General features: G+C 40.1%; 1 protein-coding gene across 1 annotated transcript in view; it reads right to left on the reverse strand.

The window, feature by feature from the left end:
* The window catches only part of ryr2a (ryanodine receptor 2a (cardiac)), a 684,685-nt gene that overhangs the window by 426,376 nt on the left and 233,011 nt on the right, over positions 1 to 25,298 (reverse strand). Inside the window, exons 4-8 of the mRNA XM_048535805.2 lie at positions 17,855 to 17,929; positions 17,339 to 17,417; positions 16,436 to 16,548; positions 14,813 to 14,912; positions 10,629 to 10,725 (exon numbers count right to left, since the gene is read on the reverse strand). Coding sequence (XP_048391762.2) covers positions 10,629 to 10,725; positions 14,813 to 14,912; positions 16,436 to 16,548; positions 17,339 to 17,417; positions 17,855 to 17,929 — 464 coding nt within the window. The remainder of the gene's footprint in view (positions 1 to 10,628; positions 10,726 to 14,812; positions 14,913 to 16,435; positions 16,549 to 17,338; positions 17,418 to 17,854; positions 17,930 to 25,298) is intronic.

Consider the following 25,298-nt stretch of genomic DNA (forward strand, 5'->3'; position numbering starts at 1 on the left):
TTAAAATAAACAGGTTGATGGTCATAACATTTTGTCATAATCGCATAAACCTGCCTGAAGTAATATGTTAGCTAAGTCCTGACTCCTTTGTAAAGGCTTCCTGCGTTTGACGTTTCTAATATATTCGTGCATTACTGACAGTCCGGCATGTAGAGACCAGCGGAATTCTTCTGTGTTGTAAACATGATGTACAATGAAGAACTGCTCCAGTTGACACATTTCTTGATTTCACGGAAGTGATGGAGCAACCAAATCAATCCCTCCTGCCCCTACCCCACTCCCCCAACCGCCATGGTAAAATCCCTCTCTTTAGCTTTTTAACAGATCAGCAGGCATTTGGGTGAAATTCCTTTACTTAATATTTCACCAGGTCTTTAGCTCACTAATATTAAATAGATTAGTCACACTGGCTGTTATCTATTACAACCATTTGTTATTGACTGCTCAAAATTATGTTTTAAGTCGAATATTTGCCAACTTTAATGTAACAGCGCCTAGAGCAAAAAAAATTGTTGCATTGTTTGACGTATTTATAAACACCGTTGTACCGTACAGGGACCATATTGCACAGAGGTGTCCCTTCACCATTCTAGGTGACCCATTTTTAAGAACCATCTTCACACATTGATTCTAAGTAGGTCTATGTAACACACTTTCACTCTGTATCAAATATACATTTTACTTTAAAGCAAAGTCATTGTTGCCTTGGATGTTACCAACATTAAATAGATTTTACTTCAGTTTTGCTCAATTATATCATTTAACTTCCCAGACCTGGCCTCACCAAAACCTCTACTTGTCAATTCTATACTCACTGGCCTACTTTTGCAACTGGTCCAAAAGCATGTTCCTTCATGAACGTAAGAGAATGAAAAATCTCGTACCCCATCAGATGAGGAGATACAAGGGTGAAATGTCAACAGTTTGGTCAAGGAGGTAATTTTCAAGAATATCTATCAGGACAAAAGAAAGTTGGAGAGGTGAGGCTTAAGGAAGCAGCTTAGGGCCTTAAACTGAAGGAATGGCCTGTCGTGGTGAAGTAATTAAAACGAGGGATGATCAAAAGGTAGAATTAAAGGACTGCAGACACTTTGGATAGTTTCAGACTGAAGGGCAGTACAAAGATTGGGAGGAAGAAAGCTATATCACGACTTGAAAACAATGATGAACCTATTAAAATTGAGACATTGCTGGACCAGAAGCCTATCTAGAGAATTATTCATAGACTGTTGGATAAATAGGACTAGTTGCAAGTAGGGACAAGGCAGCAGAGTTTGACATAATCTTAAGTTCATGGTCAGTACATGGAAAGGAATAGTCACAAATGATGAGAGCTTCAGCAGCAGGTGAACTGATGCAGATAAGGAGGCAGGGGATCTTAAAGAGATGTAGATCAGTGGTGTTACTGGTGCTATGGATGTGTGGTTAGAAACACATCCCAGAATCAAATATGACACCAAGGCAGTGAACAGTCAGGTTCAGTTCCCAGGGACAGGCACAGAGTTGCTGGCTAATGGTTCCTTCATTCACTTGGTATCAACTTTTGTCTGTCTAGGCTACTTGGATATGTCTGAGACATATTCCTATGATAAAAGTGTTGCTGTAGTAAGTTCTATTTTTCATAGCATTTAGTACACATGGATGCACCAAAGATCAATGCACTCAGTGCCTGAAAGGCAGTTCCTCTCCAAATGAACACTGAGTACTTTAGAACATCTCCTTTACATTGCACACTTCGAATGTCACCATTTAAGTTTTCTGCAAAGACAAATCCAACTTTACACTAATTGTTCAAGCATTTCTCATAGTTGTTTACATTGGCACTCACGTACATTTAAGGAGCTGAGCACCCTGGAAACACCCACTTAGTCTAATGGACATGTTTGCACACAAAGGAAACAGTACCTAATTAGTGTCACTAACTCTGAGGCTGCAGTTTAAAAAAATTAAATTCGCTCGGATATACGGAGAAATTTGTTCACATTGATTTCAGCAGAAATCAGGCCAGTGTTAGGTTCTAACCAGCTGCTTAATTGTGAAATCTAACTTTAGTTTTCTTAGTTATGTTGCAAAAAGTCCCTGATATTGCTAAACAGATTTAAGAATCTTATTTATAGTCTCAGAAGATATTTTCTGTGCCACATTGATTGGTCAACTCAGAAAAGGACCAATAGAGTTCAGATCTAATTGACAGTGATGTATGGCTGCTACAAATCTGATTAGACTATTACACCCGTCAATGGCCAAAAATGAAGCAACTATGAAAGGTTAACTTTGTAGCTGCCATGTCACAGTGTCTTCAATGTCTGCATGACATTCCATGCTCAATATATTTACAGATTTCTTAAGAGAACACTTCACAATGTATCCCCTACCTTCACCTCTGTTTCTGCTTCCTGACTTAATAAATGTCTTTAAAATTCTAAAAGCTTTTCATATCCAGAGAGGACGTTTCCACTTGTGAGGAAGTGCGTAACAAGAGGCCATCAGCATCAGACAGTCAAAAGAAATACAAGGAGAACAAATGGTGAAAATGTGGAATTCGCTACTGTAGAGAGTGGATCAAGCAAAGATGAGAGACACAATTAAAGAGAAACTCAACAAAGATCTGGGCAGACTTACAGAGATAGGTTGTTCGTCATGCTTGCCAGTGGGATGTGTCCAGGATCAGGAAACATTATGTTGATATATGGCACTCAGCTATCACTCTAACACCGACAACATGTGTCAATCGTCTGTGTTGTAAACACACTGTATGTCAATGTAGCTATATGGTCATGCCAGAAAGTGGTTGGGGGCTAGTCTTCAATCTAGTCCGGTGTGTGTGTGTGTGTGTGTGTGTGTGTGTGTGTGTGTGTGTGTGTGTGTGTGTGTGTGTGTGTGTGTGTGTGTGTGTGCGTGTGTGTGTGTGCGTGTGTGTGTGTGCGTGTGTGTGTGTGTCCAGGGGACCAGGGACTGTTCAGCAATCAGTCATGTAGGGCTAGCATCGGCAGTCAGGGGAATCATTTATCACCAGACGGAGAGCTATAAACACAGTGGTCTGGGGTCTGGCAGTCCATTCGTGAATCTATGAGAGAGACGCAATGGAGGCCTAGAGGGGCAGCAAGAGAGGGCGATCATTGTTAAAAATGGTCAGGGAGTCACAGTTGGTGGGGACCAAACCAGAGGCATTTGTAGAGACGGGAGCAAGGATTGTGACAAAGGAGAAAGACAAAATATCTGGGTATGTGCAGAATATAGTGGAGGGAATGATAGGCTATGGGAGGAGATGCTTATTGGCAGCGACATCCACTAGAGGAGCGTAATGTCAGGGCTTGGGGGGTTGGGGGGTCAGGAAGGAGGGTAAGATACAATGTTCAATGGGGAGCAATTTCTTTCTCACAATCTCCCTAACGCATTCACGTTAACTCATTCCATTTAATTAGACAGTGAATGTGCTACATGTCATTTTTTTCCTCTGTGGGAAGCATCTCACTTCAACATAATGGCTTAATTTCACTTCGTAACTCAGTCAAGTATAATGAACTGTCAGTACAAACCCAAATACAGCACCATTTATTGTTTACTTAGGAGCAAGAAAGAAAAACCTGCATTTGCACGGTGAGGGGGGTCCCACAATACATCAGAACCACCAAAATTACCTTTTTGAATTACAAGTAAACAGGGAAGTTGTGTTCAGAAAGATCCCATAAACCGCAAATGGAATAAATATTCACCTACTACCCTAACTTCACAACTTAATGCTCGAAAGGGCAGTCAGAGATTTAATCAGATACGGATGGTCTGCAGGAGAAGTCCTGAGGTAAGGTTCAGCCAGAGAATGAATGGACAACAGAAGATCCATCAGAGAGCTTGAAATCACTGGTGGGAAAGTGGAATACTTTGAAAATGACTCTATCTTTAGACTGGAAAATCTATAAATTTCCCAAGTACTTACAGCTCAGATCATGTGGGACCACCAGGTGGCAACTGCAAAAACATAAAACAGAGTCATAGACAAGGAACGGCACAAAGCGGAATTAAAGTGATAAAGGAGAAATTTAGAAGCCTGAGCAGACAAAGTCTAATGGAAGAAGAAAATTTGTAGACTATGGAGGCTACAAAAAATGTGACAGATCCATTATTTAAATAGTGGTAAAGGAGGACGATATTTATTTAGAACACATCCAGAAGAAAAAACATGCAAGTAATTTGGATTACTATTTCGAGGCATAAATAGTGGGAATCATCCAGGAAAAACTCTTAAAGAAGATGATTCATTCAGTACAGCAGAAAAGAATGCAAATCATTGTTCAACACAGGTGACAGGGCTCATTCAAGTAAAACTATTAGCGGAAAAGGAATCATTTATTATTAAGTCTGCAATTAACAATATTCACCAAAAGAAGTCATAAAAATGGGGGAATCATTTTGTTTTACTTACAGAAGGTGGGATGTTCCATTTTGACCATAAAAGGTGGCAAACCATCCAGTAAACATTAGTAGAATCAAAAGCCTTTGAGTCAATGAAAGTAAGTAATCACACTAGGAATACATTGCAGTAAAACAATATTGACAGCAAGGTTTAATGATAGAAATGGACCTCATAGAACACAGAATTGGACATCTTCAAGAAAATGATTCTTCAGAAACAGAACTGTTGCCAAACTAGATATTGAAACAGAATTGTTGTTGAGATTGTTGATAATTTTTGTCATATTTAATAAAGACAAAAAAAAATTGACTTTAGAGAAAGCCATTGAGATGGTTAATGAAGGTACAGTATGGCAAACAGCAGATTAATGATAAGAGGAGATCAATCATTTCACAGAAATTCGCCAAAATCCACTCAGTTCAGATATGAAATCCCTAAAGATACACCTAAGAACTAGTACAGTGAACAAGACAGACATTGTCAATGATGTCCTTCAAGGAATCTACACAAGCGCAGTCAGCACCCAGTTCCTAAAAAGGAGTGCTTTATATGTTATGCAATCGTTTACTTTCAGAAAATGTGCTGACATAGATCACAGCCATAGAAACATAAGAAGTCAAACAGTTACCTCATAAAGTGGTCACTGAGATAAAAGAGGCTACAATAGAAGAACAGTCAAAGTACAGAACTTAGGTGAGTCAGATTTAGCATTTTGGCAAGAGGATATTAATACCGGAGGATGTGAAGTAGATTTTAAGCTTGATACAGGGGATAATGCCACGATGTAATCAAATAGCATACCAACACTGAAGAAGCAATGGCAACAGCCTGCAGCAGTATAAGCACATGTCTGATGAAGTACAGTATTTAAGTTTACAGTTATGCCACAATAACCCTGCAAAATGAGGGGTGTCAGACAGTACAGAACTAATATATGCCTCATAATCAAGACTTCTCCTCTCATGTTGGAGTGTATGTTTTATCCTGAATATTCTTCAAATGGCAGAAGCAGTTAAATTAGTTATTAAAGTCAAGAAAGCACAGGTCAAGAAATAGCCAGTCACAGAAAAACGGTTCAAGGAACACTGGTTAAGGAACAGCTGGTATGGAACAATCAGTCAAAGGGCAAACAATAGAAAATGTTATAGAGTTCCCCATAACCTAAATGGAACTTAACAGACGTCAGAATCCATTGATGTTAACTGTGTTGGCATAAGAAAATTGTCGCATACTGGCAGCAGATGCTGGATTGCAGAAATGGTTTGCACTGCCATCAACACGGATCAGAATTCAGACTGTAACAACTTGTAATAAAATAAAAAACACAAGCAATCAGATAGCCAAGGAGCAGTACACCTAACTTCAATTAGCCAACAAAGCTTCAACTGAAATAAATCAGACTGCTACTCAATTTAGTGAAAATACAGTGCTGATAGATTCAAAATGTGATATTAGATGCTGAGAATACACAATGTCAAGCAGAACATTTCATTTCTTTATCCAACAACAGAAGAATCCTCAGCACCAGTGACAGAGATCAAACACAACAAGAAGTAATCCTCAAACAATTCAACTGAGATGGTGAGCATTTTGGTTGTCAGAATGTGAAACATGTATGAGCTAAATAGCACAGATCGATTTAAGGGGATCTAGCTGAACACAGAAGGATGAATGGAATAGTTGGCACATTGATAGGTTAAGGTGAAGTAGGGTGGGAGGAGCATAAAAGCTGGCCCAGAACAGCTGGGCTAAATGGCCTGTTTCTGTGCCATAAATTCAATGTGATTCTGCGTAAAAGTTTGAGAAAGCAACGCTGCCAACGGTGGAGGAGCTGTTCATTTGTTTCACTGCCGGAGGTGACAAGATCAGAGCAAAAGCATTGGGCTGTACACGACTGCCTTTGAAGATTTTCCATAGTTGGGAGCAAAGGCAGGTCCTGACCTATTGGTGGTGCCTTGCCACCTGTCATCATGATTTAACTGAAGGCAGGCAATAACGATCCACCTCTGAAAGCATTGTCCTACTGGCAGCCCCAGCCTTAGTGATAGGCCATGCTATATGTGGCACTTCAGAATATTACATTAAATTATTCCAAATATTTGTCACCACAGATGCCAGGTCCTTGCAGGCTTTGGGCAATACGGGCTTGAGGGAAAAGGGAAACACAAGGCAGACTTTGTGTTCTCCTTAGTCTGCCACTAGCAGGTTGCATCCCCTGCAGGTGACCTGCCAGGTTTCAAATGCAGAGGTGGGCCTATCCCAAGTGACCAGTTAATTGCAACTAACAAATTGCCAGCCACTTCTGGACAGATAGCCATGTCCACTACCTGCCCACTTCCAGCTGGTCCTGATGTAAGGTTTTGACCTGAAACATTCACTTTCCTGCTCCATGGATGCTGTCTGACCAGCTGTGCTTTTCCAGCTCCATATTAATTGGTTCTAGCTCCCAACATCTGCAGCCTTTACAGTCTCCACCTCCAGTAAGATCGTCTGCAGGCAGGAGCTTCCGCCACCAACCCCAAGACAACCTTCTGGGTTTCTCTCCCAGTCCTGCGTCGATCCCTGCCAATACAGATCTCTTACGATTCTGCCCAATAATGCTGTCATCTATTTGGGCATGAGAAGGCTGACTGCTTAGAACCTACTATTTTGCAATGAAGCATAACCAGAGGTACAATGAGATGTGATAAGGCTTCACGAGACCAAGTTCAAGATTCTTAACACAGAGTATTCTCAATTCACTGAACACTATGTTAAATAAATAACCACAAGTGGATTTGTAATATATTGCGCAAAGCACACATTTTCGTACTGTGAATTCTATTTAAATTCAATTTAAACCAAACTCATTTAAAATAGATTGCTTTTTTTAAATTTATTTCTAATCACCAGTATATTCTTAGTTTGTTTTCATTGGCTAGCAATAACTTGCTGACTAGTTTGCGTTGTCACACACAAAGATTAAATGTTTAAACAAGAACAACATTAACCTAAAGCTTGATACTTAGTTCCCTGAAAATTCCTCACAGTATATCTTATTCAATTCAAACGGGATCTAAAAGGCAAAACATACACTAATCATACTCGTTTTGATGCTTCATCAAGAGTTCATGATGTTCTTTGATAAAATGTTATCATTATACATTAACGAGGAAGAGTAGAAGCCAGGAAAACAGATCAAATTGAATCATAACATTCAATTAAGAGTATGAATTAGCAATGTAATTGGTCTGCTGCAGTGAGCTCCTCTGAATAGTACAATCTGGATTATCCCAGAACCAGCTGGATAATTAATTGTGTGAAAATCCACAAGGTAACATTTAAGGAGTCCATTTGATTCTTGTACATTTCACTTCAGAGGTGTTTCACTTCAACGTAATGTTGATATTCCCAAACGCCTATTCCCTTCTCACAGCTTTACACCTATTTTCACAACACATGCAAAATAACACTTGTGACCTAGTGACAATGGGACCGTGTGGCACAGTAGTAGTGTCTCTACCTCTGGGCCAGGAGAACTGGATTCAATATCCAGCTGTTTTAAAGGTGTGAATAACACCTGTAAACAAGTCGATTAGAAAATATTTACATTGTGACCAGCAGGGGTCTTGCAGGGCAGTGGTGGCGTAGCTACCTTTGAGCCAAGAGGTTTGAATGCCACCTGCCCCGAATGTTTGTTATATGTCTGAACAAGTTGCCGACAATAACTACATTGTGAAAACTTGCCCAAATGTTTATTCAAACCCAGTTGGTTTCACTCCAGATAATGAATTTATCTAATGAATCCAGAGACTGGAAAACAATGTCGAACTCAGGTAATTTCAGCGAGTAACAGGAAGAAGTTTTTGGTTAACTTAATCTTGTCTGTTTTGTTTCTCTTCTCTAGTTTTTGTTTGCAGGCTAATGGACACACAGGGAGACATAGACAAAGTGCAATAGCCCTGCATTACATCGATCCCTGTCTCATTTCTTAAGTTTTAAATTGTCAGTTAACCACATCAACTTCTATCTGGCTACACGAATTGGACATTAAAAGGTAGCAAGCGTGCAGGTAAAATATAATGTCAGGCCTTTAACTTGTTCATGGAGACTGCAACCTGGAACATAACATTGAAAGCATTTAAATAAGAAAATGTGGATGTGGGTTTAATGTGCAAAATTTGAAGCCAAACATTTACCAGCCTTTGATGCCACTCACCTAAAAAGCCAAACTTGCCCAAAGGTGCCTCCTGACATCACCAAATCGGCAATACACCAATTTCCCTGAGTCTTTCTGCAGTCCCTAACCAATCTCCCCTCTTGGTCTCTTTAAGATCACTTTGCTGGTGAGACCCATCATCTGATCCCTCGAACTTTTCCACCAAAACAACTGGCCACTCACTTTCTCTTTGCACTGCCCATGCCACCTGATGGTACACTATTCAGAGGGCTCTTGAGGCACTACATAATTTCAGCTCTGAACAGGTTAACTAGAAAATACCTATAGTCTATTCAGGCTTTCCTTTTCTAAAGCACGTCATCTTCAAATTATCCACAGTTGACTCCTCTGTCTTTGCAAACTGCCACCTACATTTTCAATCTTCCCACCCTCTTGCCTGAACAATGTTTTCCTCCCAAACTTAAGTCTGAGTCTTAGTTTCAACAAACCTGCCTTAGTACTGAAAGGGCCCTAATCAAATTGACAAATTGCAACTTTTTAATGACTATGATCATGGTGCAGTATCCCTTCTCAGCCTTCTCAATCTGTCTGCAGCCTTTACTACAGTTAACCGCACCATCCTCCTACTAGGCCTCACCTTCATCAGCCAACTGTAAGTGATTTCCAGGGCATCTCTCACAAATGATTCTGTTCAAGCTCCTGTACCATTACCTCCGGAGTTCTCCAGTGACCTGCTCTTAGCCTTGTTTCTCTTCATCATCTATATTCTGTCCAAGGCAGCATCAACTGAAGACACGGGATAAAGTTGGAGGTTGCATATGTGAAATATGCTTCTCAATCCATGTCTCTGTTGTCAGAGTTTCTTCCTAAATTCCTGTCTTAGTGCAGTCATAATTTCCTCCAATTGTACAACAGGATGCCTAAAGCCACCATTATTACTCCCAGCCGCACAATCTGCTTACTCATCCCAGATGTAATTTCCTGCTTCAGATATCATCTGAGATTGTTTGAAAAGCCAGCATCCCATACGACATTGAGGCAAGTGTTTGATTCTTTATCCCCTCATAAACATTGTCCACTTCCACCCATGCCACAACCCATCCATCACGGAATCTCTTATCAATATCTTTGTTATCTCTTTACTCTTTGTTATCCCTTACTCCAAACATACACTTGACTGCAGGGAACCCAAGAGTTTGTTGGATGGTCTCCGGGAGCTGCTAGGATTCATCTCTGTCCTATTAAATTACTGAATCACCACTAATGTCTAGATTTGCTTTTAATTCAAAGTCCACTATGTGCTGTGGTGGAATTCAAATCTGGCACCAACAGCACTACTTACGTTTCTGTATTACTAGCCCAATGACACTATACCATCGCCTCTCCTTCAACACTAATACCTACTTGGCTCAAGCATAGTTGCCTTTATATGACTCATTAACAAGTCCAGTTGGCAATCCACCCAGCCACCAGTGACTGTTCACCAGACCCTATCACAGACCTGATTGAGGACAGTTTTCCTAATTGGAAGAACTGGATTTAGGTTCTCACACACAATTCTCACAGCACCCCCACCGCCATCATGTCCACTTCAACAGGCTCTGAAAAATCCATCCCACAGTGTGAACTGTGAATCTCCAAAAGCTACTAGCTCCAGTTTAAGGTAAAATAAAAACAGAAGATGCTGGACAAACTCAGTGAGTCTGACAGCATCAGGGAGAGAAAAACAGAGTTAACGTTTCGAGTTCAGTGTGACTCTTCTTCAGGACAACAAAAGTATCTTGCTCTTGAAATTTAAAGCTACTGGATCCACACAGAGTAACAACCTACACTCACATTTATTGTAGACAAAACCATGGCACATCTATCTTTTGAAAAAATAAATATTTAACACAGCCATTAAAGTTATTTGACGAGCTGGTAGCTCCTTGTAAACAGCCAGTCGCATTGCATCATTCTAACTCTTGTCATACATCAGGAATTTTCAGTTCTCCACACGGTTCCCACACTGCATATGTCACCCAGTTCCACAATTATTTTTGCCACCTTAGTTACCTCCGCTGTTCTTCTCCGTGTTCTCCTGAAGGCACAGTCAAACATTCATCCATGTGTCCATGCAGTAACCTCAGCACATCTCCTCCTTTTAAGTATCCTAAAAGAAGGTAAGAAATAATTAGCTCTCAAGATGAGATACAATGAATAGCACATTGGTTCTCAAACGAAAAGCAAAAACAAGCAAGCACTTGTAAGGATGGTACACCTGGACTTCCGGATAGGGAGATAAGGACAAGCCCTAATGAATTAAGCATGGGTAGAAAGCAAAATCACATGGATCCAAATACAAAGCCTTAAGTTCCTAAGTTCGTTAATGTGGTACCAGGAAGGAATACAAGACAACAATCTTAATGTTGCCTGACAGTTTCACAAAAAATAATTACCAAAAATTAAAACATTTAAACACATACATAGAAACACACATGTACGCACATACACATGCATGCGCACACACACAAACAATTTACACAGGAAAATAAAATGATTGGAAATTAAATTGCAAATTCATTATCTGAAGGGATATAATAAAGCTGCAGGATGCAGACTGATACGGCAATAAAGGTAATCATGATTAGGTGCTGCACATTGTTAAGGGGTGGTATGCTTGAAAGGAGGCCTTAGGTATATTCATGCAGTGTCACAAATGCAGCTTTTAAGTGGATGTCTTATCTTTCAATAATTGATGTGACTGTCTTCCTAGCTGCGTATTAGCTTAATCCGGTTCATTTTCCTCTCTAGGCATCTTTTCTTGCTCTGCTAATGTTCTCTATGTGAAGGTTATCCCCTTACAATGCTGTAAAATGATGCAGGGCACAGCTGATATTGGAGGGTTCTTGTTGTACTGTGACAGCGTGCCTTCTTCTGGGCCAAGGTGTGTAATAACATGTCCAAACAGCTTGATTCACAATAAATACAGCTGATATTGGTCATTTGTAAACCTGTGTAAACTTGGGTCCACCCAACAATAGGACCACTATTTCAGCATTCCAGTCGTTTTGATAGTTTTTAATCTTATGAGATTGCCTGTTAGTCTTGATTTAGCGGTTTGTCAATGGTATTCAAACTCATTGATTCTTGTACTAGTCCTGGCACTATGCACAGGACAAAGCAAAGACACTAAGACTGCTGGCAGCGTGTGCTCTAATATCGCTGACACAATGTTTGATGACCTATTTATATGATGCCATTGTTCAAAACATTTTCCAATTAAAACATTGTGACCTTGCACATTAAGAGAAGACAATAATTGCTGTACTTCTTTGCCTTAGGGAGGTGGACATAAAATCACAGAATTTCTACAGTGTGGAAACAGGCCATAATAAGTCCACACCATTCCTCTAAACAGCATCCCATCCACACCCTTTACCTGTAACCCTGAATTTCCCATGTCTAATCCACCTAACTTTCGCACCCCTGGACACTATGGGCAGTTTAGCACAGGCCAATCCACCTAACCTGCACATCTTTGGACAGTGGGAGGAAACCAGAGCATCCGGAGGAAACCCATGCAGACACAGGGAGCAAACTCCACACTGAGGATGGGATTGAAGCCAGGTCCCTGGCACTGAGGCAGCAATGCTGGTCACTGTGCCACTATGCCACCCCAAAGTCTCTCACATGGCAAGCAAGATTTCTGCAAGCTGCTTGGAAAACTGGAAAACTTAATTCTGCATAGTGTGGCAAATGTCATCAGAATGGCTTGAAAGGAACTTGTCCTGTCATTGCTTAATGATGTTGTGACTTTCACTGCAGCAGGGAGGGTATTGGTCATTGGTTGACCTACATCAAGGATGGCATAACCCTACTATGGCCTCAACTCACAGAGAGGAACTACAAAGGTACGTCCCCTCACGCATGTCAGTAGGTACATGTGGACCTGGAAAGCTACACTGGAGTTAATTCTAAACGTGGCTTTGCTACATGAGGCAATAGCACACCTGTTCCTTTGCCCTCTGCCTGAATATTTCTTTCTTCTCCAAATCCACAACAGCCATTATCATACAGCGCTGAATGCCAAAATTGAGCAATAAAGTTAGAATGTAGATTTGCAACAACAGCTTAAAAACATTGCAAAAGCACTCCAATATTAAAAACTACTTTGTGGGATGATGGCATCGCTGGCTGGGCCAGCATTTATTGCCCATCACAAATTGTCCAGACAGCATTTCGGAGTCAACCACATTGCTGTAGGTCTGAAGTCACAGGTAGGGCAGGCCAGGTAAATATTGTAATTTTCTTTCCTAAAGGACAATATCAAACAGAAGAAACTAAACATGCAATAAATCAGAAACCGCTGCTTTCAAACTCAAATGAAGCAGCAATATCCTCCTACAAAAACACAACTGGTCACAGTTTAAAGAATCAAAGTTCAGTCGGAAAAAACAGAGCTGACAAACACCTGTTTAATATGAATAAACAGCGCACAGAGTGAATAGCTCAGAAAATATTGGGTATTCCATGCAAGATCAATTAGATTTAATTTGCATCATATACGAGGTATATAACAGCATCTGCACCAATTCTTAGCATACCTTGGAAAACAACTCTTAAAATTGTGGAACTCAGGAGCAATACTATCAGTATTCAGGTTTCTCTACCTAATACTAGGGTAAATGGAATGGCAAAACGGCAAAGAGGCAGATAGGATAGTGGAGAAGGCATTTGGTATACTTGCCTTTATTGAACAGTGCACTGAATATAGAGCAAAAACAGAAGTTGTTGGAAAAGCTCAGCAGGTCTGGCAGCATCTACGAAGAAAATATCAGAGTTAACGTTTTGGGTCCGGTGACCCTTCCTCAGAACGGTTTTGATTGAGTATGGGAGTTGGGAGGTCATGTTACAGCTGTATACGATATTGGCTAGGACACTTTTGGAATACTGTGGAAGGGTTTTATCAAACTTGAAAAGGTTCAGAAAAGATTTACGAGGGTAGTGCTAGGGTTGGGCAGTTTGAGCTTTACAGAGAGGCTGAATAGATTGGGGTTACTTTCGCTGGAGTATTGAAGGCTGAGGGGTGACCTTATAGAGGTTTATAAAATAATGAAGAGCTTGAACAGGGTAAATAGACAAGGTCTTTTCTCCAGTATGGCGGAGTCCAAAAGTAGAGGACATAGGTTTCAGGGGAAAGACTTAAAAGGGGCCTAAGGGGCAACGTTTTCATGCAGAGGGTGGTGGAGGCTGGTACAACTGCAATATTTAAAAGGCACCTGGATAGGTATATGAATTGGAAGGGTTTAGAGGGATATTGGCCAAACACAGGGATTTGTTTTATCTAGGATATCTGGTTGGCATGGATGAGTTGGACAAAGGGTCTGTTTCTGTACTGTACATCTCTACGTCCACAGGTACCTCAATAATCTGCCTGCTATGTTTATGAATCAATTTACTTCTCTGGTGCTGAGTATATAAAAAGTATTAAACAAAGCCAAGAGTTCCAAGATACAACCTTTGCACTACTAATACAGAGCTTCAATTTCTGGCAGCACATCTTGGAAAACTCAAGAACGTGGTATGAAATGAAAGCTGGTATATCAACATTTAAGATTCAATCTCCACAGACATATTAGGTTACAGTCTCTTAAATCATCAATGTATATAAGTTACTGCTTACCATATTTAGAGGAAATTTCATTTGTGATCATACTAATGATGCTTGGTCTCATTTAATTTATAATTATAGTGAATAACATTTCGTTTAATCTTATGATTTTTTTTAGCTATGTTTTGGCTATGTAACTGTATGATTATGCTGTAGGACCTAGGGCTTTCTCACCTTTTCTTTAAGTTCCTCTCCATAGCATTCTCAAGAACATGAGTGCCTGAATGTTGTGTATGTTTCTTTGTGATGGGAGCAAAAATTAGGGTCAATGTTTAAAGCTGATACTATGCACCTATGCATGGTCAGTTCAGTTATAAAGATATACACAGTGGCTGGATTTGGTCTCTGGCTAGAATGGCTACATTCTGTAAGGCAAAGCTTTTGGAGGAGAATTAAAATAGCGCAAGATTTAAAAGGATCACAAGCTGGGTAACAAAAAAGACAAATGTAGAAATGGGCTCTTCCAAATTCTTAGGGGAGCGATGTTATTCACTCCTGTAATGTGTGTACAAAATGCTTTGACCAAATATAAAGCTTCTAGCAAAGCTGCAGCAGTGTGACTGCGGGGGTTTTCGAACAATCTTACCTTGTGCTACTTCACTTCCAGAGCAAATTGGAGCAACACTCCAGAGAGTTTGCTGGAATGCGGCATCAACATGTAAACTGCTACAGCCATATGACAAATGCTGCAAGAGAACGAGATCAGTTCAGCACGAGCTGAAGACTGCTTGGTCACATTTCGATACATTTTAACAGAATCCTCATATTTAAAAACAATTCTTACAATTCAACTGTGTAAATATTATAGAATACAAAATCTGCTTCCAGATTTTATTGTTACCAATCAGTAGAAGCATTTGAATAAGATAAATACATTGTTTGTGTAGCAAGATAGTTTAATGTTTGTTTAATCAATGTCTTTTTCATTTTGTCTGAGCAGAAGTAGGATTCAAGTTCCCTACACCTCACATGAATTCTAGCTCCACAGATAAGTAAACATGACTGCATTGAATCGAAGAATCCTCACAGTGTGCAAACAGGCCCTTTGGCCCAACAAGTCCACACTGACCTGTAGAGCATCCCACCCAGACCCATCCCCCTAATCTAAACATCCATGAACACTATGGGCAACTTTGCACGGCCAATTCACCTAGCCTGTATATCTTTGGGCTGTAGGAGGAAACCAGAGCAGACGGAGAAAACCCATGCAGACAAAGCGAGAATGCGAAAACTCCACCCAGACAATCATCTGAGGATAGAATTGATCCAGGTATCTGGCACTGTGAGGCAGCAGTGCTGATCACTAAGCTACCATGTTGTACCAATAAGAAAGAAAGACTAGATCACACACAGATATAGTCAGATCTTTCAGAAAACTCTATAACTCGACAATGCATGAAAAAATGGGAACAATGCTGATCAAGAATTCCAGGTTACTCAGTATCAAGAAATAGCATGTTGCATTTTTCTCACATTTTGCTAACAGACTGAAATCTAACTTTCACTAAAATAAAATGAAAACGGAACCTATCACTCTCCACTGTGCAGTGTATTCTGGCCATGATTACAAATTACTTGCCCAAAGCAATTTTCCTCCTCTGCTTGTTAATCCCCTCCTGCCTCTGCAAACCCCTACTCACTCCTTCTACAGTCAATCAGCATGCTTTTTTAAAAGTGTCAATCACTCTTGGGATCCTCGAACCAATGGTCATTCTTAAAGTGCAGGCTGTTCTATCATAAGTCACTTTAAAGGCAAGCCTCAAACTCCATGCATTACACCGCAACATTGACAACTGGTAACAGCCGCTGGATATTAACAGGAGTGGAAATTCTAAATAATTTTTCCTTCTTTAATCTCGAGTCTCAGAGGCCTAATGTACCACTACCCAACAATGATCAACTAACAATACAGCATGACAACATACTTCAGTTATTTGTGAGCTTAACAATCAGTGCCATTGGAAGCATGGTTTTTTTCAGAGTTTCAAAGCACCATACAGTTCGTAAATACATCAGACATTCCACACCTCCAGGTAGAGACTTGAAATAAAGTGAAAAATGCAAGTGGTTTGCGTTCAGAAATAGAGGAAAATGCGTGGACTTTGTTATTTCGATGAAAGAGTACACATAAGGCTGTATTAGCAAGAAATAAATCAGAGAACACTTGTTTACAATAATTTACACAGGAGATTTGCAACATAATACTCACCAGGTACCGCTCTGATGAAATGCTGACTAAGATAAGGTCATCTCCCACCCGTACCTTTTCCCCTTCTGAACGTTGTTTAGATGCAGGGTGTATAGTCCACCAGCACGCTTCTCCTGTACAAACAACAAATGTGAAATGGTTCTCTGTACATTTTATAAAGTACTGTGTCTATTTCTTCTGTGAATATTGCCAATGTGCCACAGAATATATAGAAATGTATGTAAACTGAATTTTAGACCTAACATGATGCCAATACCAAGATGTGCTGAACTTTTACCCATAGACCTTAGATTTAGGGTAAAAGTTCAGTACAACACAGCGGGCTGAAGGGCCTGTATGGTGCTGTACTGTTCTATGTTCTATGCTCAATCTGCCAATCTTGCAAACTAACTGATTCATGAAACAAATACAACTGTCTTTCAATAAAATATGCTAATTACATAACTATTTCAGAGGCAAGTCTTTTATCCTCATAAATTTATAGTGCATGCTTCGTTATTTTTAAAAAGGTTCCAAAATTTTAAATGACTCTGTAACTGGCTTCAGTTTTTTTTTGACTGAACAGTCTATTATAAAATGAGTGACAATAATCTTATGACTACATCTACTTCAGTAGCTGAATGGTGTGAAGCTATTGAATTTCCAGAGGTAATTTGGGATACAGTCTGTATGACTCCCAATTTTGGTTTGACCGCTGTTCATTTTACCTCCATTTCTCTCAGCACATTTCTGATCTAAATAATAGCTCACAATACCATGTCTTTCTATCACGGATATATAAAAATTTGCTTTATTACTCAAGTAAGCCACTCTGAAATTAGAAAAGGGTGAATTTATGACACATGAAAGGAACGAAAGCTTGATCAGCATATTTAGAGGGATAATACATCCCTTACAGCATACCTGTTGTATCTTCCTGTAATCCAACGTCAAAGGCCAGTTTGTCTGTTGAGGATCGAGAGGTGGACAAACAACAGAGATACTTGGAGAGAAAATGCAGGACAGCAGCAGGTTAAAATTTCAGACTGATGATAATTTAACTGAGAAGACAGCAGTGAACAGTTGATCACTTCACAGGAATTTAAAGTCCATCTAAGTTGGTTATTGTAAGTTAGGTTTTGGCAAACATGCTCTGCATTCAGTAAACCAAAACATTTAATGAGCTTTGAAATGAATTCTTACCACAGAGCCCCATCAACATATGAATTTTGACTGCTACAAAGAATGCCAGTGGATATATCAAGTAGTCTATGCATCATCACATTAGTGCATTAGAACATCCTGGCCTGGCAGTGCCCTGCAGGTGGGCTCAACAAAGTTATTTAGATACATTTTATTAAGAATGTGAAAATTAGATCACCATAATAGGATTGTTGATGCGAATGAGATAAGTAAAAACAATAAATAAGTCATTCTTACCATTCCACTGTAGGAATGTCTGAGCAACACTGCATGTCCGTACAGGAGGGTCCGATGGCCTCCTCCTTGAGCTGTCTGTTTAGTAAATGATCATAATGTTCAGGATAGTAAATCAAACGAAGCACAATACCTCTCTGTTGTAGCCATTGACAACTCAACTGACTGTCTTTTCCACAGTTAAAAAAACAGAATTCTGTAATATGGTGCTAAATATGCTAGTGTACAAATCAATGGATTTCACACAACAATTACGCGGTGCTGCGGTCAGAGTTTAATATGAGCGCTATGATAACTTTGGCCATCGAAGCATGAGAGAGAACTAAGCACTGGTACCAGTACAGAGGGGCGATAAGGTTGACCTTAATGTTAAAACCCAAAGTAATGCCATCTGTTGAGCCTCAATATACATTATTAAAGTACAGTACCTAATTTATCAATTCTTTGGATATGGGCATCATTGACAATGCCAGCATTTATTACCATATCTGTTGCCACGACTAAGAGGCCTCTCAAGCAATTTCAGAGCACAAATAAAAGTCAATCAGACTGGTATACAACCAGAGTCACACTGAGCCTCGAGCAGGTGAATAGTTTTCCTTCCCTGAAGACAGTGGAGATCCACTTGGATGTTTATGCTTATAATTCCAAGTTTCATTTCTCAATCAAATAACATTTTCAGTGAATGTGGGATTTGAACTCACATTTCTTAGCTTGTACGACAAATATCCTACCTTCAATAACACTACACATCCCGTAAAAAGCTATTATAACAAGGTATAACAAAGACATATTTGTTATGTATTTGCTGTAATGGTTCAGAAAGGGTTAATGTAGAAGATGGCATTCAGTTGCATCCAATCTGATGATGTCATAAGGCCTTGAGTAGGATTAGGCAGAACATCTTAACATCTTGCAAGGTGAAGATCCATATCCACAGGTCTCCCAACAGTCTTTATGATAACGTCTACCATACTAATGTGACTTGCACCTGATGGCTATCATTCAATAAATTACATCCAGTCAAAGTTGAATGTCCTTTCCACATTTAGTCTGCACGACCAGGCTGGAGAATGGGACTGTTGGGAATGATGAATTGTTGGGATTAATGAAATAAAATTATAAGTGTCCTGTTACTTATTTTTTTTCCTGTGATCCTTTGCCTTCAAAACATCTGAGTTCTGAGATGAAGGAAAAGGGAGACCATTACCACAAAAAAAATGTCAACCAAAGCCCTATTCTCACATGGCCAGTACACATGGCAATATGATATCCTAATCAGAAAGTATTGCATCATTATGGAGCAGGTTTGTAGAATAAGACATAGATATTTAGAAGAGAATTAAGTTTAATTCAAATCGATAAAGAGTAGAGATAAAAATAATAACACTCAAGATTTTATTTTGTACGGTATTTGTTCAAATACAAAGAAATCTATCTTTCCTGCAATTCTGCTCACGGCTCTTAGAAGCTTCCATTATTTCTAATCAATGTGGTTTCAACTGTGTTATTTAAATGACAGTTTTCCACAATTCTGTGCATTGTGGTGTATTCTCACAGCAGAAGTTCCAATATTGTGTTGGTGTTGTAGGATTCCCCACAACTCTTTTCCCCTCTATCAGACTCCAATTTTAAAACAGGTATTTGAGGATATGGAACAGTCCACCCAGTTGAGTTTCCCCAAAGAGTAACAGAAACCAATCAGGTGTTAAACAGTTATCTGAGAAACAAGTCAATTCTTGCATGCATGGGATTTCATTTCCAATTCAGCTTGAAACTTGAAAACTGTGAGCAAGAGACCAATTACTAGGTCTGGATGAATCGATTAAGAGGCTCAACAAGTTTTCTGGATCAGACGAAGCATAAGACAATCAAAAACAAAGCATGCAGGCAGACTGGGAATACGAAGATCTTTTAGGGCAAGTCGACACCCAAAAGTACTAAAAAAAAATAGATTTTGTACCTTCTGACACCATGGCAATCCCCATAGTCAATAAAATTCCCTATTTCAAGTGCAATACTTGTGATTCACTTTGGAATGTATCAGAAGATTTTTCAAACATGGGAGTTAGGTTCTTTGGCAACATCTTGTCCTTTACAGCCAGCGTTACAACATGGAAATCAAACTTGATTCAGTATTTTGCAGTGAGCATAAAACAGTCAGAAATAAAAGTCAAAGATCACAGCAAAACTTAAACTCACCAGGAGAAAAATAACTGGATGTAGCAGAATGAAGAACCTCATGAGGTAATTAAGTGAATTCATGGGATTTCCAAGTAATTGGTCTTCCAAAATGCTCAATTGTAGGTTTTCTCTAGTGTCGTCCGCAACATACCTGCTCCCTATTCTTCATGGGTTGGTACTATAGCATTGACAGTGGCATCATCAAAATTCCTGGTCATAAATTACACTCTGCCATCAATTCTTTATCCATGATTGCAAACCCACGAAATACACACCATACTACAATGATTTGAGGGACAGTGTTGTCACGCACTGTAATGCACTCTGGATATTATACAGGCACCAAAGGCAGCTTTCGAGGTTTACCCAATTGTTATCCATGTCTGTAGGCAGGTTTTATTGCACCGCTTTTCTGTAGCACTGGTAATCCTGTGAAAATGAGTCACAAGAGCTGTGACTGTCCCTTATCACCCAACAGTCATTTTGTCTCTTACCTCAACTGCTGCAATCAAGTTGAGACGATGGACTGAGCAACGTAAAGAAATAACATGGTAGCTCCCGCAAAACTGAGAATTCATATGCAAGTAAACTCATTGGAAATTAACTGCATATGTGGAGAATTATAGACTTTACAGTACATATAAATATGAAAATTAACATTTGAAGGTCAACAATCAGTGCTTCCAGAAAAACTCACCTCCCCCAGTCCTGGAAGTCACAACCAAATTTTATACTGATCAGGCAATCAGTTGCCTGAAATCATGGCTTCGGCCCCTCTCAGATGAGCTATTCCATCTCCAAATTGCAGCCTGCAAATCAGACCATTGTCATCCCTGGTCCAGCAGTCTGCAAGGAGGCCTGGAGTAAAGGCAATTTGGGCCTGGGATCAGTGAACTTATGGCAGAACTAATGTGTCAGTGGAGGGAGGGTCTTCCAGCAGCAGTAGCCCTTGCCAAAGACAGTCTATTGTGTGACAAAGGGTGCCTGAGCATGACAGACCCCACACGAAGCTCACAGGGAGCCCAGAGGTTTTATTGGGTGCACTTCTGAGACAGCAACAGGTCCAATCATGGAAGAGGGCCTTAAGTGGCCATTAAGTGGCATCTCAGGAATTCCACCAATGTTATGACCCATTCTCCCATACTCAAGCTTGAGTCACGGACACAAAACGAGTGCAATGTTGCAATGGATGCAACCAGTAGCCCTTGAAAATCGAAAGGTTTCAAGACCTATTTAGATGCCTATGCAAGAAGATGATACGTAAATCTGTGTAAATTGAGCTGCAATGGTTAAAAGGACAATGGTGACATGATAATTGGCTGATGTAACAAATGCCCCTACATGTTTCACTGGAATGAGCATGATGGTTCAGTGCTACTGACATTATTTGCACATGATGAGAGCCAACAGTGCTGCAGACCTTGGTATTAGATCTGAAAGCAACAGTAAACAGAGTTCCTCTGAAAGATGGTCTCAAGGGTACGCTACACAAAGATAACAAAGTAATAATAAGATATGCTGTTAGGCTTGGATGAAGGATGCTCATGTGTTGCTTAAACACAAATAGGTTCTAGTTGGCCTCTTAAGACAGCTTCTCTGTGATACATTCTATGTAATTCATGACTGAAGTGCAGCCTCCTCTGACAGAGCTCCAGGGAAAAGTCTTGCAAAATTTTTCTTCCATCAACAGATCCTGCTGAATGAGTTGTTCCATAGTGATGAGGTTTTCCCTACTACTGCCAGTCTTTTCTTCTGGCTTTACAGAGCTGTCAGCTGCTCTTCTCTCACCAGCATATAAATCACATAAAAGTGGAGTTCCACAGTGGGAAGTTCATGAGTGTTGTCACCAGGTTGTAGTTCAGCAAATCTCCCGAAATATAGTAGCCTCCATTGTAATGTCAATGCAATAATGGAGGGAAGGCTTCCTGACAATGAAAGGAAGAAAGAAATTACAACTTGCAGTTAGTCCCAATATGGGGGCATAAATTCTCGGTGCTCATTTGAATGTGCTGTGCCAGTTAATGAAGTACTTTAGTGCTAATGACTGGGTGTTAGAAAACTGCACCATTTACAGCTGCACATAGTTGTGGTTTGAGGCAAAAAACTGCAGATGATGGAATTCATGATAGACAAACAGGAGGCTGGAAGAACACAGCAAGCCAGGCATCCTCTGAAGGAAAGGAGAAATCAACATTTTGGGTATTACCCTTCTTCAGATCTGGATGTGGGGGTAGGGAGAGCTGCAGATCACAGAACTCATTGAAGTGCGGTCAGAGGAGCATGAATGTTAGCCCTTTACTGAGGGCAGACCATTTGGCCATTTGAAGGGTTTGAGGTCAAGGGGTTGGTGAATATGCGCAAAGGATCAGGAGTTGGGTTTTGGAAGGGTCTCATGGAGGCTGAAGAGGGGAGGGGTAAGAGTGATAACATGTGATGTGTGAGGGTTGGGCCTATGCGGTGGGGTTAGTAGTTGTGGGAGGGAAAGGAGAGTGGGAGGATAGTAAGCTGGGTAGTGGGATGGAGGATGAGATGCAGGAGGAGTGTGAGAGAGATGAGGCAGACAGGAAGGAGGACAGGTGGAGGGGTAAGGTGTATTGTGAGGGTGGACAGATGAAGAGGGAGAGGTGTGCTGGCTAGCTGCAAATGGGCAGTAGGACCCAGGAGTGACCCTGTGGCTAGATGTCCATATGCTGGCTGGAGAGTGGGCGGAGTCCGGAGTGGAAGCGTAAGTTAGAGGGAAGTTGAGGCCGGTCCCAGTTCTTTAGTCAGTGGAATCCAGGGTGGCATTTGTGGAGTCATCCAGAGCAGCGACAGAGGTTTTAAGGTAAGTTCCTGTAGATGCCAGTTGGAGGCTCCATTGCCGGACCAGGCATCTGAGCAACTCCCCTTACCGCACATTAAGTCCTGAAGAAGGGTAATACCCAAAACTTTGAGGTCTCCTTTCTTTCACATGCTGCCTGGTTTGCTGTGTTCTTCCAGCCTCCTGTCTGGCTATCATAGTTGTGGTTTGTTGGGAATATGGTAATTGACAACTTTGAAATTACTGGACACCACAAAGGTTGGGCAAAGTAAACAACAGAAGGTTTACTGCATTGCTACAAACTATGTATAAGTTACATGAGCACTTCTATCCATGCTGCTGCTCATGCTAGAGGCTTCCCATGTCTCTCCACTGACTATCTCGTACAGACTCCATGTTTTCACATGGTACCATCACATTAGGTGGCGTCAGTTGCAGTCTGTCATATATTAACCCATATAAAGCTCACATTTTTAAGGACAGAGGGAAAAGTGAAAGTCCTGTAATCTAGGACAGGTGACATAATCAGGTAAATCAGTCCTGGCGTAATTCCTGGTCCTGCAGTAGCACAAAATGTTGCCTTCTATTCTCCCACAGGAATAGAACAATATAACAGTTTGAGAACAAACTAGAGTGGTTTCACCTCTTCTATAGTAACTGGGGCAGCAGATCAACAAAACACCTGAGAAGCAACGTGAATGGCCACTTCCTGCTGTTTCCTGCTGTTTGTGCTATTTCTCCTGAGACTGCTTCACGCCCCCATAAAAGTTTTAGTGCGAAGATGAGAAACCTAATTGTTGAAAGGGTGACCCTACCTCCCAGAAAGTACAATCTCAAAATTTCAATCTAAGAATAAAATATACAAAATTTATCCTTAAAACTGCAAGCCTTGTACATTTATGTTCCTTTTGTGACTTTGTCAGGCAAGTTCAATGAATTTCTTCAGATTTTAGTTATTATTAGGAAGAATCTAATCTAAAAATAAGGAATATGTAATGATGCATACCAAACTTCATCCTAAGGTGCATCAAATACAGACATATAATGCCACATCTAAAACAGCTAAAATCTGAATTGAGTGGATTGTGAAAAAGCAAATCTTGATGGCTATGATATGGTTCTGCAAAAATTGGTCCATTTCTCCTCAATTAACTGATTTCAATACAACAAATTCTGATTTTTTTGCAATATGATGCTTTCATGATTTTTCTGATGGGAGACAAGATTGGGAAGTTACCTGTACTTTATAAAAATTCACTGCTGCACAATTTATTTGCACATTTACACACTTAGCACTGAACTTCCACAACAGCTCCACCTTGCCATGCATTCAGTTAGGAAATTGCCTCACACCTCACTCATGTTCAATTAGAGTTCACATTAATGCTGGAATAGTAACCAAATTCACAATTAGGTAGGACACCTGTATTGAATTTGTTTGTACTCTCATCTATAAGAATTACATGTTGTTTGATTTCTAAATTAGGCACAAGGGAACAAAGTTGAAAGTGTGGATTTCAACACAATGAAGATACTCTTTACTAAATAACATTTTATTGATCACAACACTATCTTATGGGGTTTTTAATGCTGAATACAATACAAGAAAGTAGGAGCACAAATTAGTTATGCCTGGAAAAATTCTAATCAGCATAACATTAGCATTTCAGGATGGCAGAAAATTAATTGTTTGGTTTGATTCTCTAATAAAAGAAAGATCTTGACCAAAACAGAGTGTTAGTTTTAGTCAGATTTTTGATTTCATCACTATGAATATGTATAAGGCAAGCACAAAATGCAACTGATTGTATATGTCCTTCAATCAGCAATGCTACATGTCAGCTAATCTTCCAGCACATGCCGTGTGTGCCAACACAGACTTGAACACAGTCTTGGCACAACTCCTTGGCTGAAGTGAGAAGAAATTACTTGACTCAAATGGCTATGAATCTTTGAAATTCTCTACACCAAAGAGTTACAGATGCTCCATGTCATATTCCAAGAGGGCCAAGAGGCCACAAAGTGTTTAACAGTGGGAGCTTCATCAAGAAAGTGTTCACTTTGCTGGCAGCAATATCAAACTAAGCTACTTCATGTCCAAAACGGCCAATGATGTCAACACGACATTATGTGTTTGGACTCTTAAAGTGAAAGCTCCCCATTCATACGAAGTACACAATACTCCATCAATGGAATGCAATTAAGGCTGGCATTGTCAGATTTTAGATTTCTCAGGGAATCAAGGGATCAGATGGGAAGCGGAACTGAAGCTCAATATCAGCCATAATTTTTCTGCATGGTGAAGTGATTCAACAGGGAACATGATCTATTTCTGCCCTTGTTGCTTACATTGCTGAGTGTTTCCTGTTTGTAAGTGATTTTTCTGTCTCTTTGGAATCACACCCAAATGAAACCCCCTGGACCTATTGTCCTCACCATGGATATCAGAAAAGCAACTAACAA

This window comes from Stegostoma tigrinum, chromosome 9 (genome assembly GCF_030684315.1).
Source record: "Stegostoma tigrinum isolate sSteTig4 chromosome 9, sSteTig4.hap1, whole genome shotgun sequence".
NCBI classification, from domain to species: Eukaryota; Metazoa; Chordata; class Chondrichthyes; order Orectolobiformes; family Stegostomatidae; genus Stegostoma; species Stegostoma tigrinum.